Below are 16,228 nucleotides of genomic sequence, written 5' to 3'. Positions count from 1 at the left end.
TGCTATCTATTGCTTTAAAAATTTTTCACATAGAGCCAATCAACACTTGCAGTTTTTTTAACATAATAGAGAACTAGAAAAAAGATGCCACTAATGAATGGAGGTGTTCTCTCTTGGAATATCAATCATTGTTAAGTGAAGAGAGCAATTTCTTTCCTGTAAATTTTAACTGTGCTTTGAAGTTTGCACGTTTAGCTTAATGAGCAGGTTTAACTTGTTTTTTCCACCCTATATTATTTTGTATACATAAATTGCTGACTTGTTATTTAATGTACCATTTGTGGGAAGGAGGTAAAATATATGTGATCCTAGAGATCAAGATATATTTTAAATACTCTTCCTTCTAAGTTTTTCAGGCTTACTGAGTTTCCCCTGTCTCCTGTTTCTTTTTTTTTTTTCTTTCCTTAAGGTATTATTGATATACTATTATGAAGGTTTCACATGAAAAAAACAATGTGGTTACTACATTTACCCATATTATCAAGTCCCCACCCATACCCCAATGTAGTCACTGTCCGTCAGTGTAGTAAGATGCCACAGATGCACTGTTTGCCTTCTCTGTGATACACTGTTTTCCCCATGACCCCCCACATACACCATGTGTCCCTCTCTTCTGTTTCTTAAGTGGAATGCTTACCTTAATTTCCAGCCTTTTAAAAACATCTTTAAATGAATGTACTCAAGGTTATATATTTATCTCCAGTTACCTTTTTGCCTGTAGTCTCTCATCCTATTACTCAAATCTTCTAACTGCTGCAACATAGATTTTTTTCATTCTCATTCTCCATCTGAAAATCAGATTATTGGTATATCTTCTAATTCATAAGTTACTTCTTGGACCCCAGGTAATCTGGAATTTGTCTCATGTGTTGAAATTTTTATTTCTTCATTTCCTCATTTCCGAATTGGTTCTTTTTCATGGATTCTTGTTTTGCTTTATGCCTGTTTTTGTGTCCTAATTTCCTGTTTTGTTTTCACAGTTCTTCCTCCTTATGATCTCCAAAAGATTATAACCTAACTTAATTTTAAAGTATTTTCACATTGCCCTATAGTCGATTGGTATACAGTGAATGTATCTCCTGATTGTTGACTTGGTGTTTTTTTCCATCATTCCTGTCTTTTTGTAATTTTGCTTTCCAGACTTATCTTGAATGGAATTATTTCCTTTGCTCACTGCCCATACCACCTCAGTCTACTACTGATTTTGTGGTTGCTCTCACCCCTGGCCCTGTTCAGTGCTTCAGTCCACAACAGAACATATACAGGAGCTCTAGTTCTGTAGTGGTATAAGTTCATATGTCACCTCTTGTCTTGGCCCAGGTTGTAGCTGAGCAGACAGCCATGTCTGCTTCCTGCAAGTTTCCCCCAAGTACTCAGCTTCGGATAAGCTATAATCTAATTTTACCTGTTTTCAGGCTTTTCTCATGGAAAGAGGAGTCCCACCCCCAACACTTGTTTAAGGTTCATCTTAAACTGTCTTCCATCCTTAGTTTTGTATTATTATTCATACTACTTTAAAGCTAGGAAAACCTCCAGCTGCCTCCCAGCAGGAACAGTATCTATTTTTGTTTGTGGTTTTGAGAGAGGCTATACCTCTTTTGTTTGCCCTTTTAATATTTCATCTACTACTGCCATGTATTTCAAGATTGGGAAGCAGGGTGCCTCAAAACGTGAACTTATGGCAACCATTTCTAGGAAATCTGTCCAAATTTTTTGATTCAGTGGTATAGGAATAAAACTGGAGCTATTTTTTTTTATCTTTCAGTGACACAAGTGTTCTTAGAGCCCTCCAACACCATTCTTTGGAAACCCTCATTTTCTAAATAATATTTTGGATTTCTGAAAAAGAGTAGAGTTGGATCTGGGTTTGAATCACAGCTGCATCACTTCATCTGTTCACTCAACAAGTATTTTGAGGACCTACTTTGTGCTGGATGTGTTCTAGTTGCCTTATTTCTTAGGAATTATTTAGTAGCTTTGCAATTGTGGGCAAGTTATTTAACCTCACTATATCTTCTTTGTAAAGTAGACATAATACTGTCTATCTTACAGGGTTGTTCTAAAGATTAAATTAGATAATAAATTTTTTATTAAGCACAGTAAGAATAAATGTTTGCTAGCACTATTTTCATTAGCTTAAAAAATCCTTTGTCATATTCACTCATTTATTTATTCCATCACTGTGTAATCAGCATGTACTAAGTGCCAGGCACTGTGTTAGTAGTACAATGTGGAAACAGGTCATCCTTGCCTGTGTGGAGTTTCCAGTGGAAAATCAAATTTGACTTGTTATTTTTAGGAGATGCTCCCCCACACCAAGGGTACTGTTTGGTTAGAGGTATAAGGAAAACTTGTGAACTCTTACTTGGATTACTAGATGTTTCTTTCCCACTCGTAGTAATTTTGTGACCTAACAAAATTCCAGGGCTTTTGCTGTAGACTCCAAAGCACACATCTTAAAATTTCCTGTCTTTCAAACTTGGTAAGCTTTCTAAGTTTGCTTAGTTCTCCCCATATGTCCTGTTACAACATTGTACTTTAGGAGAAAGCAAAAACCGTGTAATAAAACTATTATTTATGTTTTGCAAAGGTTTTGTCTTTTCGTTAGAATTTTGGGGATTTTTCTTTTTTTTTTTTAGTTGTTAGTTTCTGTGCACAGACTTGTTAGCTATCTCTGTAAAAAAAGAATCACAGATCACAGAATTTTCTTTAAGGCCAACAGAACATTTGCAAGCTTCATGGTTAGGTTTTGGTAAGGATAAATAACAAATACATTTTTAAGCTTTGATGTTAATAATCTATTGAGGGGCAAAGAAATCTCAGTATTCTAGTTTTTCCCTAATCTGAAGGGCAAGTTCAGTTCTAGAAAATATGTATCTATATATTTATATGTAAAGATGTGAGTGGTTAAATCCAGATTAAGATGTTTGAGGTGGCCCTAAGCATTTCCATGACTGATAATAGAATCAGTTTATATATGTTGTTTTTAAGTCATGACTTTATTGGAATATTTACAATGAAATATATGGAGCGGGGGGTGGGGGGGTGGAGTATAAACTTTGTTTTCTGTAGTGTCCAAAGTGTACAAATCTATAGTATATCTTTTGTCAAAGATCCATTGTGACTACACTCAGGTGATAAACGTTGATTCCCCTCATACTATAGCATTGAACACTACAAATAGGTGTCTTCCATCTCCCTTTTAAAGGTATACTATGGTACAGGCAGAGGGACTTGGTACAAAAAGCCTTTAAAACATCTCCCTTTTTACTTTTATAAAACTATATTTTCATTATATAAAATTAGAAAAATGCAGAAAATGATGGGTAAGAATTAAACGTGTGTCTATGCTTTTTAAAACCAAATTAGACATTATGTATATGTCATTTTTGGTTTTGATTTTTATTTAAAATAATCATTTCCCTTTATCACTAAATAATTTGGGGAAACATGATTTTTACTGGCTGCTTAGTATTCCCAGCCCTGTTATGAGCTGCAATTTACTTAGTTCCCTTTTGCTGATACTCAAGTAGTTTCTAATTTTTCATTGCAAAAATAACACTGCAGTTCATATACCCTTAGCATTAATGTTGTGTATATTTCTGATTAGTGTACAGGAATGTATTCTAAGGAAATTACTGGGTCAAAAGATGTCAATATTTTAAGAAATATCTGTGTAGCCTTCTGGAAAAATTGTGCAATGACCACTAGTAGTATATGAAAACATCCCCATTTCATCAAGTGATCTTTACCAGAAAATAACATTTAATTGCCTAAATTAGCATTTTTATTCATTATAGTGTGGTTTAATCTTAGTCTCATCTATTGGTCATTTGTTTTTGGTTGATTTGTGTGTGTGTGTGTGTGTGTGTGTGTGTGTGTGTGTGTGTGTGTGTGTGTGTGAATCATCTGTCCATATCAAAAGCTGCTTTTCAATTTTTCAGAGGTATCAAATAATGTCATCTGAAATGTTGCCAGTATTTACTGAGCCTTACAAGGTTGAAAGGAAGCAAGGTTTAAGGGAAGATCAAGAGGAGAGCCAAAAGCCAAGATTAAATGAAGAGTTTGAACCAATATCTAAAAGACAAATGAAGAAGCTAATGAAACAGAAACAATGGGAAGAGCAACGAGAACTCCGCAAGTATGTTTCCAAATGCACATACATTCTACTCTTGTTCAGAAATATGGAATGTTGAATCTTACATAGCCTTTTGACACATTGAAAGTGTGTTAATTAAAATTGGGGCTATGCATATTTTTAGCTACCATGGTGAATTGGCTGTTAAAACTGTATACCAATTTGAATTTTTTTTTAGCAATGTTGAATTCACACCATACACTATTGTGTGTAGCAGCAGTTTCTGTAACAACTGACTTAGATAAGGGATATAGTTAGCATCCATGTCCTAGATATAGAACAAAAATAACTACCTCAGAATGATCAAATTTGGGTCTAAGATTGATGTCACTAGAATTATTTCAGGTGTTAATGAGAGCAGTTAGGCTGAAGCTGTTATTGTGTAACATGAAACTTTACTGGGGAAAATAAGCTATAAGTAATATAGATTAGAGAAAAAGTATACGAGACTTTTTTTTGGCAACAATTTTACTTTGCTTTTTTTCTATACCATATAAATGTTGCTTGAAAATCATGTAGGAGAAGAATGGTAACAGTAAAAAGTTCATCACAACTCTCAAGTTCACTATTTATGAAGTTTCCTTAGTAAGTGTGATACCAATAATAAATGAGATCATTATTAGTATAGTTAGGATTTCTGTAGAAAGCATTATATTGTTTCTGCAAACTCATTTCCCTCCTATCTAAAGCTTTTAGATGGATTATATAAAATTGCTGATTTTGACCATTTTTGGTCCACAGAAGTGGCAGTTTCATAAGGTTCAGCCTGATGATTTTAAAAGGCAATTGTTTGTCTATCTAGAAGAGTCTTGTAAGTATCTGAATATACAAATAGCAAAAAGTTATTTCAATTACTAATTTTAGACAAAAGCGGAAGGAAAAACGCAAAAGAAAGCAATTGGAGCGACAGTGTCAATTGGAATCAAACTCAGATGGAAATGACAGGAAACGTGTTCGAAGAGATGTTGTTCATAGCACACTTCGCCTTATCATTGATTGCAGTTTTGACAGCTTGATGGTATTAAAGGTATCATGAATCATTGTCAGAAAAATCCTGTAGGTAAACTAAGCTGAATAATTCTTAATACGTATATCACTCTGGTGTAAATTTATGTACCAAAATGCATCTTAAAAATCAAGTTTTCAAAATCTGTGCCCCTTAAATTAAACTAACTAATAAATTACTTTTATTTATATATGTATGTACAGATAAAGGGGGGAGGAAGAGAGACCACAATTAAATTATAAAACAATAACTATATTAATCATAAAGATTTATGGGTGTTTTTTGTTATTTATTATTTCCAATCGGAAAAAGAAAATAAGAAATATGATTGGCTTAATAGAATTTTTATTTAGTTGTTTGAGAAACCTGGTTGTTTGAAGAATGCTGGTGAAAAGAACATGTTTTAGTTATTTTCCAAATCATTGGTAAGCTATAAAAATAGCAATAGTGTGGCTCTAAGAGAGTTTTTTGTTCTTTTCTTGTCTCTTAGAATGGATATATTCATGAACTAGCATTTTAAGTGTATACAGAATAGGTAATTATGGGTCACTTACACAATATTTACTTTACTTATAGTAGTTATTTTTTTAGTATGTAAGGAAATTGGATGGAAATTACCAGAAAAGATTTCTATTTCAAAAGAAAAAATATACCTATCTAGTTATCCCTTCTGTTTGTTCTGCTCCACCATGGGTATGGAATGGCCATAGGAGATATTGAAAATGTTTTAAAAATTGCACTCTTTTATAGGACATTAAGAAACTTCACAAGCAGATTCAACGATGCTATGCAGAAAACCGACGAGCACTGCATCCTGTGCAAGTATGTTTGAGGAATTTAAAACAGACTCTAATTTCCTTTTGTATCTTCTTAGGAAAAGGCATAGATAATCCTGGCTGCCTTGCCAAGAGCCTTACAGATGATTTTCCTTAGAGAATAAAATGCCTATTTGAAAAATGCTTTATTTTCCTACAAAAATAAAGTATTTTAAATATTTTCTCACATGTCATTCTCAGAAACACACTGCACAGTCATCATGAGTCTTGCACACATTGACCTGCTCACAGCTGTGTAGCTCAACATCTATATTAAAGGACATACACATATCTTCATACAGCTAAGATCCTCAGCTCTCAGTTCTTTCCCTCTGGGAGTGGCAGGACTGCCCCTGCCTGATGTGTGCTGTGTCACCTGGTAGGTAGTTGTTTCAAAGGATTTCAAGTCACAGATCATTTTGAAAGGTACTTCGTTAGCTAGAGTGAGGGAGTGATTTGTGAGATTAGTTGGCTGCTTCTCAGAGTAGGGTCCTTTTCTTACTGAATTGATATGAATTTTAGGTGATCTTAACACTGGCTTACTGATGTTAAGAACCTGAAATTCTTAATATGTTTTTGGTTCAATACTTTGTTTTTATCAAGTAATAGTAATTTTTTTTATTAAGGTATGATTGATATACACTCTTATGAAGGTTTCACATGAAAAACAATGTGGTTAGTACATTTACCCATATTATCAAGTCCCCACCCATACCCCAATGCAGTCACTGTCCATCAATGCAGCAAGGTGCCACAGATCCACTGTGTGCCTTCTCTGTGCTACACTGTTCTCCCCGTGATCCCCCACACCATGTGTGCTAATCATAATACCCCTCAATCCCCTTCTCCCTCCCTCCCCACCTGCCCTTCCCACCCCTCCCCTTTGGTCACCACTAGTCCATTCTTGGAGTCTCTTGAGTCTGCTGCTATTTTGTTCCTTCAGTTTTGCTTCATTGTTATACTCCACAAATGAGGGAAATCATTTGGCACCAAGTAATAGTAATTTTATAATTTTACATTTCATATTATTCTTAATTAGAATTGATTAGACTTGAAATAGGTGTCAGGGTTTAGAACCAAAGATAAATTATGAAAACTTTGGACTGATAAAGAAAAGTAGCAGTGATGGCAAAAGAGAAGGGAAGGCAACTTGACATGGAAACGGAGTTTGTAAAAAAGTGGTCATTAGGGGAGAGGCTGATTATAGCTACTTAAAAAAATGGGATGAAAATGTAGTGGATTACAGAAGTTAATGGATTATGAGATACACAAAACATTTCTACCACAAATTTATTCTTGCATCTTTAAAGCATGTCACAATTTTTTTTCTAGAATAAAAATATTTTGTTTCATTGATATTCAGATGAGGGCAATATCAAACTTCATTGGACTTTAATTTTTTCATTTGCTTTCTCTTTCTGTGCCTACCAATCTCTTTATCAGTTTTACTTGACAAGCCATGGAGGGCAGTTGAAAAAGAACATGGATGAGAATGACAAAGGATGGGTCAACTGGAAGGTAATTTAAATACATTAACTCACAAAATTCCAAGTATTTTTATGCTTAACATTCTACATTTTTTTGACATTAATTCTACATAATGCTAATAAATACAGGAATCAGCAGTCGGCAAATCATGTATATCACTATACCTAAGTCGAAGGTTATGAAGGAGAAGTTAGAGACTGAGGTTTCTGTTAGTTTGTACATGCTCTAATTAATCTCATTTACTATTTTACTGCCATCTATAAAACATTTTTTAAAAAAGGAAAAATTTAAATGTCTTTATACAGTCTCTACCTAGCAAACTGGCTATACATTGTTTATGAGAGTAAAGTCATTCTAAAACTGGAAACGTATTTGCATTCTGTTTTTTGTAAACCTGGCTATCTCATATGATGCCCACTATCCATCCACATGAGGCTGTTGAACTTATAAAATGTGACTGGTCTAAATTAAGACATGCTGTAAATGTGAAATACATTTGGATTTCAGCTTAGTATTAAAAAAGTCATGTAAAATGTCTCTTTGAAATTTTAAAAAATATTATATGTTGAAATGAAAAATTGTGGGGTATATTGTATTGAATACAATGTATTATTAAAATTAATTTCACCTATTTCTTTATTAAGTGTGGCTACCAGAAGCTTTAAAATTATGTATGTGGCTCACTTTTTTTTTCTAGTGGGATGAACCATTCTCAGTCATTTGTAAAGATAACTAATAAATTGGCTTTCATACCAATTCCTAAGGAACCCTATCCTATTCAGAGAAGTACTAGGCTATACCTATACTTTTCTTCTTTCTCAAAGCCAGTTTTCGCCATGACAAACTTTCCCTCTCAGACTCACCAATTCCTTAATGATTGCATTTTTGTATTAATAGCCCATTGTGTGAAACATTTTCAAAGGCTTTTTAAATTTTCAAAATACAGTGTATTTACAAAGTTTTATGTGTGTGCCTATTTTCCTAAGGAATAAAGTAATAATTTAGAATAGGCATACTTTTCAGTTATTTTATGGCTTGTCAAATTTGCTACCAGCTTTCCAGAGAGACATGAGGTCACTGGTCTCTAATTACTCAGGTCCTTCTTGGGGCCTTTATTAAGCATAAGGGTCACATTTATAATATACCATTTTCCAGAAAAGTCACTGTTTATTAATCAAGAGGTTATACATTTTAGCTGAGAGGTCTCCTGTTTCTTTTTTTTTTTTTGATAATTATTTTTTATTGAAGGGTAGTTGACACACAGTATTACATTAGTTTCAGGTGTACAACACAGTGATTCAACATTTATATACATGATAATTCTAGGTACCAGCCATCACCATACCAAGTTGTTACAATATTTTGACTATATTCCTTATGCTATACATTACATCCCGGTTACTTATTTATTTTACAATTGGAAGTGTATATATATATATATTTGTGTGTGTGTGTGTGTGTGTGTGTGAGGGCATCTCTCATATTTATTGATCAAATGGTTGTTAACAACAATAAAATTCGGTATAGGGGGGTCAGTGCTCAATGCACTATCATTAATCCACCCCAAGCCTAATTTTTGTCAGTCTCCAATCTTCTGAAGCATAACGAACAAGTTCTTACATGGAGTACAAATTCTTACATAGTGAATAAGTTACATGGTGAACATTACAAGGGCAGTCATCACAGAAGCTTTCGGTTTTGCTCATGCATTATGAACTATAAACAGTTCAAATATGAATATTCATTTGATTTTTATACTTGATTTATATGTGGATACCACATTTCTCTATTATTATTATTTTTAATAAAATGCTGAAGTGGTAGGTAGATACAAGATAAAGGTAGAAAACATAGTTTAGTGTTGTAAGAGAACCGATATAGATGATCAGGTGTGTGCCTGTAGACTATGTGTTAATCCAAGCTAGACACGGGCAATAAAACATCCATGTATGCAGAAGATTTCTCTCAGAACAGGGGGGTGAGGTTCTAAGCCTCACCTCTGTTGATCCCCATTTTCTCACCTGATGGCTCCCCCGCAACTGTGCCTGTCTTAGGTTCTTCCTCCCTTGAGGAATCTTAATCGTCTCTGGCTAACCAGTCATCTTCCGGGGACATACAGGGAAATGTTAAGTTGGTAAGTGAGAGAGAAGCCTTATTTTTTGAAAAGGTTAGCTTTTTACTTCTTTGCATATTTATGCCCTGTGGCTTCTATGCCCAGCCTTTCTCTTGAGGTGTCTTTACCACTTGGAAGAATTATGATACTCGGTAAATTCAATATGTGGCACGAATTCTATTTAACGGTTGTAATTAGGAAGGAAGAAGAAAAGCTATAGAAGTAGCAGGCGGAAGAAAACATGGAAAGATTGATTATTTCTTTGACATATCTTCTTGTAGAGTAACTTCAGCATGTATAGGTTTTAAACTACTAATTAAATTGCGGCACACATAAACATAATAGGAGTACAGTTACGTAACCAAAGCATACCTGTAATTACCACCCATCTCCAGTGAAACCAAGAAAACCAGTTAGGCATCTTAGGCATTTGTGAAAACTTATCTATGATATGGTGGATATTGTCCAACTGAACTTGAACAGTCTGAGAGAAATCAGACAAATTAAAACAACCCATTCCTGGGGACTGTTCACATCCCATATGTTCTTTTAACAGTAAATAGTCTGTAGTTGTAAGATTTTGGAGTGCTACAATTTGCACTTCTCCTAATTCTTGGTTGAGTTCCAACAGTATAGATCCATTCAAATTTGTTGTTTCATGGTATACACAGGCCAGCTTAGATATCTCCTTCTTCATTCCCATGGCAAGTCCAGGAACTTGTGGGATGAGTGCATCTACACCTGTAGTAGTGCGTGGATCTTTGTTGGGGTTTTTTTGATGATCATCTTCTGGCATGAGTCTTCCCAAGAGTGCTGATGTTGGAAGTTCTTTTTCATACCGTATCTTAGTTCATTTTTGGGGTAGCCAAATTAGGCTTTGATCCTCTGTATAAACACAAACAGACCCTTTGCCTACACTTTTATATGTCCTTTATATCATTGTGTAGAACTCATTGGAGGTCACCACACAGGAACTGCTTTTTTTTTTTTATTATTAATCTACACTTATATGACGAATACTTTGTTTACTAGGCTCACCCCTATACCAGGTCCCCCCTATATACCCCTATACAGTCACTGTCCATCAGTGTAGCAAAATGTTGTAGAATCACTACTTGTCTTCTCTGTGTTGTACAGCCCTCCCCTTTCTCCCACACCCCTATGCATGCTAATCTTAATACCCCCCTTTTTCTCCCCCCCTTATCCCTCGCTACCCACCCATCCTCCCCAGTCCCTTTCCCTTTGGTACCTGTTAGTCCATTCTTGAGTTCTGTGATTCTGCTGCTGTTCTGTTCCTTCAGTTTTTCCTTTGTTCTTATACTCCACAGATGAGTGAAATCATTTGGTATTTCTCTTTCTCCACTTGGCTTGTTTCACTGAGCATAATACCCTCCAGCTCCATCCATGTTGCTGCAAATGGTAGGATTTGCCCTTTTCTTATGGCTGAGTAGTATTCCATTGTATATATGTACCACATCTTCTTTATCCATTCATCTATCGATGGACATTTAGGTTGCTTCCAATTCTTGGCTATTGTAAATAGTGCTGCGATAAACATAGGGGTGCACTGATCTTTCTCATACTTGATTGCTGCATTCTTAGGGTAAATTCCTAGGAGTAGAATTCCTGGGTCAAATGGTAAGTCTGTTTTGAGCATTTTGATGTACCTCCATACTGCTTTCCACAATGGTTGAACTAATTTACATTCCCACCAGCAGTGTAGGAGGGTTCCCCTTTCTCCTCAGCCTCGCCAACATTTGTTGTTTGTCTTTTGGATGGCAGCCATCCTTACTGGTGTGAGATGATACCTCATTGTAGTTTTAATTTGCATTTCTCTGATAATTAGTGATGTAGAGCATCTTTTCATGTGTCTGTTGGCCATCTGTATTTCTTTTTTGGAGAACCATCTGTTCAGTTCCTCTGCCCATTTTTTAATTGGGTTATTTGTTTTTTGTTTGTTGAGGAGTGTGAGCTCTTTATATGTTCTGGACGTCAAGCCCTTATCGGATGTGTCATTTTCGAATATATTCTCCCATACTGTAGGGTTCCTTTTTGTTCTATTGATGGTGTCTTTTGCTGTACAGAAGCTTTTCAGCTTAAAATAGTCCCACTTGTTCATTTTTGCTGTTGTTTTCCTTGCCCGGGGAGATATGTTCAAGAAGAGGTCACTCATGCTTATGTCTAAGAGGTTTTTGCCTATGTTTTCTTCCAAGAGATTAATGGTTTCATGACTTACATTCAGGTCTTCGATCCATTTTGAGTTTACTTTTGTATATGGGGTTAGACAATGGTCCAGTTTCATTCTCCTACATGTAGCTGTCCAGTTTTGCCAGCACCACCTGTTGAAGAGACTGTCATTTCGCCATTGTATGTCTATGGCTCCTTTATCAAATATTAATTGACCATATATGTCTGGGTTAATGTCTGGATTGTCTAGTCTGTTCCATTGGTCTGTGGCTCTGTTCTTGTGCCAGTACCAAATTGTCTTGATTACTATGGCTTTATAATAGAGCTTGAAGTTGGGGAGTGAGATCCTCCCTACTTTATTCTTCTTTCTCAGGATTGCTTTGGCTATTCGGGGTCTTTGGTGGTTCCATATGAATTTTTGAATTATTTGTTCCAGTTCATTGAAGAATGTTGCTGGTAGTTTCATAGGGATTGCATCAAATCTGTATATTGCTTTGGGCAGGATGGCCATTTTGACAATATTAATTCTTCCTAGCCATGAGCATGGGATGAGTTTCCATCTGTTAGTGTCCCCTTTAATTTCTCTTAAGAGTGACTTGTAGTTTTCAGAGTATAAGTCTTTCACTTCTTTGGTTAGGTTTATTCCTAGGTATTTTATTTTTTTTGATGCAATTGTGAATGGAGTTGTTTTCCTGATTTCTCTTTCTGTTGGTTCATTGTTAGTGTATAGGAAAGCCACAGATTTCTGTGTGTTGATTTTGTATCCTGCAACTTTGCTGTATTCCGATATCAGTTCTAGTAGTTTTGGGGTGGAGTCTTTAGGGTTTTTTATGTACAGTATCATGTCATCTGCAAATAGTGACAGTTTAACTTCTTCTTTACCAATCTGGATTCCTTGTATTTGTTTTGTCTAATTGCCGTGGCTAGGACCTCCAGTACTATGTTAAATAACAGTGGAGAGAGTGGGCATCCCTGTCTAGTTCCCAATCTCAGAGGAAAAGCTTTCGGCTTCTCGCTGTTCAATATAATGTTGGCTGTGGGTTTTTCATAGATGGCCTTTATTATGTTGAGGTACTTGCCCTCTATTCCCATTTTGCTGAGAGTTTTTATCATGAATGGATGTTGAACTTTGTCAAATGCTTTTCCAGCATCTATGGAGATGATCATGTGGTTTTTGTCTCTTTTTGTTGATGTGGTGGATGATGTTGATGGACTTTCGAATGTTGTGCCATCCTTGCATCCCTGGGATGAATCCCACTTGGTCATGGTGTATGATCCTTTTGATGTATTTTTGAATTCGGTTTGCTAATATTTTGTTGAGTATTTTTGCATCTACGTTCATCAGGGATATTGGTCTGTAGTTTTCTTTTTTGGTGGGGTCTTTGCCTGGTTTTGGTATTAGGGTGATTTTAGCTTCATAGAATGAGTTTGGGAGTATCCCCTCCTCTTCTGTTTTTTGGAAAACTTTAAGGAGAATGGGTATTATGTCTTCCCTGTATGTCTGATAAAATTCTGAGGTAAATCCATGTGTCCTGGGGGTTTTGTTCTTTGGTAGTTTTTTGATTACCGCTTCAATTTTGTTGCTGGTAATTGGTCTGTTTAGATTTTCTGTTTCTTTCTGGGTCAGTGTTGGAAGGTTTTATTTTTCTAGAAAGTTGTCCATTTCTCCTAGGTTTCCTAGCTTGTTAGCATATAGGTTTTCATAGTATTCTCTAATAATTCTTTGTATTTCTGTGGGGTCCGTCATGATTTTTCCTTTCTCGTTTCTGATACTGTTGATTTGTGTTGACTCTCTTTTCCTCTTAATAAGTCTGGCTAGAGGCTTATCTATTTTGTTTATTTTCTCGAAGAACCAGCTCTTGGTTTCATTGATTTTTGCTATTGTTTTAATCTTCTCAATTTTATTTATTTCTTCTCTGATTTTTATTATGTCCCTCCTTCTGCTGACCTTAGGCCTCATTTGTTCTTCTTTTTCCAATTTCGATAATTGTGACATTAGACCATTCATTTGGGATTGTTCTTCCTTTTTTAAATATGCTTGGATTGCTATATACTTTCCTCTTAAGACTGCTTTTGCTGTGTCCCACAGAAATTGGGGCTTAGTGTTGTTGTTGTCGTTTGTTTCCATATATTGCTGGATCTCCATTTTGATTTGGTCATTGATCCATTGATTATTTAGGAGCATGTTGTTAAGTCTCCATGTGTTTGTGAGCCTTTTTGCTTTCTTTGTACAGTTTATTTCTAGTTTTATGCCTTTGTGGTCTGAAAAGTTGGTTGGTAGGATTTCAATCTTTTGGAATTTACTGAGGCTCTTTTTGTGGCCTAGTATGTGGTCTATTCTGGAGTATGTTCCATGTGCACTTAAGTAGAATGTGTATCCTGTTGCTTTTGGATATAGAGTTCTGTAGATGTCTATTAGGTCCATCTGTTCTAGTGTGTTGTTCAGTGCCTCTGTGTCCTTACTTATTTTCTGTCTGGTGGATCTGTCCTTTGGAGTGAGTGGTGTGTTGACGTCTCCTAGAATGAATGCATTGCATTCTATTTCCTCCTTTAGTTCTGTTAATATTTGTTTCAGGTATGTTGGTGCTCCTGTATTGGGTGCATATATATTTATAATGGTTATATCCTCTTTATGGACTGAGCCCTTTGTCATTATGTAATGTCCTTCTTTGTCTTTTGTTACTTTCTTTATTTTGAAGTCTGTTTTGTCTCATACCAGAATTGCAACACCTGCTTTCTTCTCTTTGTTGTGTGCGTGAAATATCTTTTTCCATCCCTTGACTTTAAGTCTGTGCATGCCTTTGGGTTTGAGGTGAGTCTCTTGTAAGCAACATATGGATGGATCTTGCTTTTTTGTCCATTCTAGTACTCTGTGTCTTTTGATTGGTGCATTCAGTCCATTTACATTTAGGGTGATTATTGAAAGGTATGAACTTACTGCCATTGCAGGCTTTAAGTTTGTGGTTACCAAAGGTTCAGGGTTAGCTTCTTTACTATCTTACTGTCTAACTTAACTTGCTTGTTGAGGTATTATAAACGTGGTCTGATGATTCTTTATTTCTCTCCCTTCTTATTCCTCCTCCCTTCTTCATATTTTGGGTGTTTTGTTATGTGCTCTTTTTAGGAGTGCTCCCATCTAGAGCAGTCCCTGTAGGATGCCCTGAAGAGGTCGTTTGTGGGAGGCAAATTCCCTCAACTTTTGCTTTTCTGGGAATTGTTTAATCCCTCCTTCATATTTAAATGATATTTGTGCTGGATACAGTGGTCTTGGTTCGAGGCCCTTCTGTTTCATTGCATTAAGTATATCATGCCATTCTCTTCTGGCCTGTAGGGTTTCTGTTGAGAAGTCTGATGATAGCCTGATGGGTTTTCCTTTGTAGGTAACCTTTTTTTTCTCTCTGGCTTCCTTTAATACTTTGTCCTTGTCTTTGATCTTTGCCAATATAATTATTATGTGTCTTGGTGTTGCCCTCCTTGGATCCCTTGTCATGGGAGTTCTGTGTACCTCTGTGGTCTGAGAGGCCATTTCTTCCCCTAGTTTGGGGAAGTTTTCAGCAATTATTTCTTCAAAGATACTTTCTATCCCTCTTTCTCTCCCTTCTTCTACTGGTATCCCTATAATGCATATATTATTCCTTTTTTATTGGTCACTCAGCTCTCTTAAAATTCTTTCATTCCTGGAGATCCTTTTATCTCTCTCTGCATCAGCTTCTCTGCGTTCCTGTTCTCTGTTTTCTAGTCCATTAATGGTCTCTTGCATCTCGTCCATTCTGTTTTGAAGTCCTTCCAGAGCTTGTTTTATTTCTGTATTCTCCTTCCTTAGTTCTTGCATATTTCTCTGCAAGTCCATCAGCATAGTTATGACTTTTGTTTTGAATTCTTTTTCAGGAAGACTGGCTAAATCTATCTCCCCAGGTTCCTTCTCAGGGGAAGATGTAGCAGATGCCGAAGCTGTCTGGGTTAGTCTTGTCTGGATCATATTTTTTTGCCTTTTCATGTTGACAGGTGCTATTGACTGTCAGCTGGGAGGGCCAAACTTTTCTCTTGCTACTGGCCTTTCTTTACTGGGACAACTGCGACCCCTAGTGGCTTGTGTTGTGTAATTGCGTGTAGGCTGGGTCTTTGTGTCTTTCCCGACAGAAGTGTAGGAATTTTCCTTTCTGCCTTTCTGTGGGTGTGTTTTGCCTTAGGCTGTTTCTCTGCTTTCGCAGCGCCCGGAGGGGTAATGGACGGGGGGGCTGTTTGTCTGTTTACCTCCGTGAAGGGTCTCAGAGCTGTTGCCCCGGGGGTTAGTGCGCCCGGTTTTCCCCTATAATTTCCAGCCACTGGGCTGTGACCTGTGCTGTTTCCATCCAGCTGTTAATTCCCTGTCCCTTTAAGACTTTCAAAAAGCCCCCGCTTTTCTTTGTCACAGGGGCATCAGCTTTGGCACCCGCTCAGAGGTCTTGCTGCCCTATTTCCCTAGTTTCCAGCCCTCCACG

General features: G+C 36.3%; 1 protein-coding gene across 4 annotated transcripts in view; it reads left to right on the top strand.

The window, feature by feature from the left end:
- Window positions 1-16,228, top strand: part of TRMT10A (tRNA methyltransferase 10A) — a 30,997-nt gene that overhangs the window by 1,944 nt on the left and 12,825 nt on the right. For all 4 annotated transcript variants that reach the window (XM_036914052.2, XM_036914054.2, XM_036914053.2 and 1 more), the window contains exons 2-5: window positions 3,945-4,141; window positions 5,003-5,165; window positions 5,895-5,966; window positions 7,403-7,477. In XM_036914052.2, the coding sequence (XP_036769947.1) occupies window positions 3,957-4,141; window positions 5,003-5,165; window positions 5,895-5,966; window positions 7,403-7,477 (495 nt within the window). In that variant the 5' untranslated portion in view covers window positions 3,945-3,956. The remainder of the gene's footprint in view (window positions 1-3,944; window positions 4,142-5,002; window positions 5,166-5,894; window positions 5,967-7,402; window positions 7,478-16,228) is intronic.

This window comes from Manis pentadactyla, chromosome 5 (genome assembly GCF_030020395.1).
Source record: "Manis pentadactyla isolate mManPen7 chromosome 5, mManPen7.hap1, whole genome shotgun sequence".
Classification (NCBI taxonomy): domain Eukaryota; kingdom Metazoa; phylum Chordata; class Mammalia; order Pholidota; family Manidae; genus Manis; species Manis pentadactyla.
Note: the sequence above shows the minus strand (reverse complement) of the source record. Positions and strands in the feature narration are given on the sequence as shown.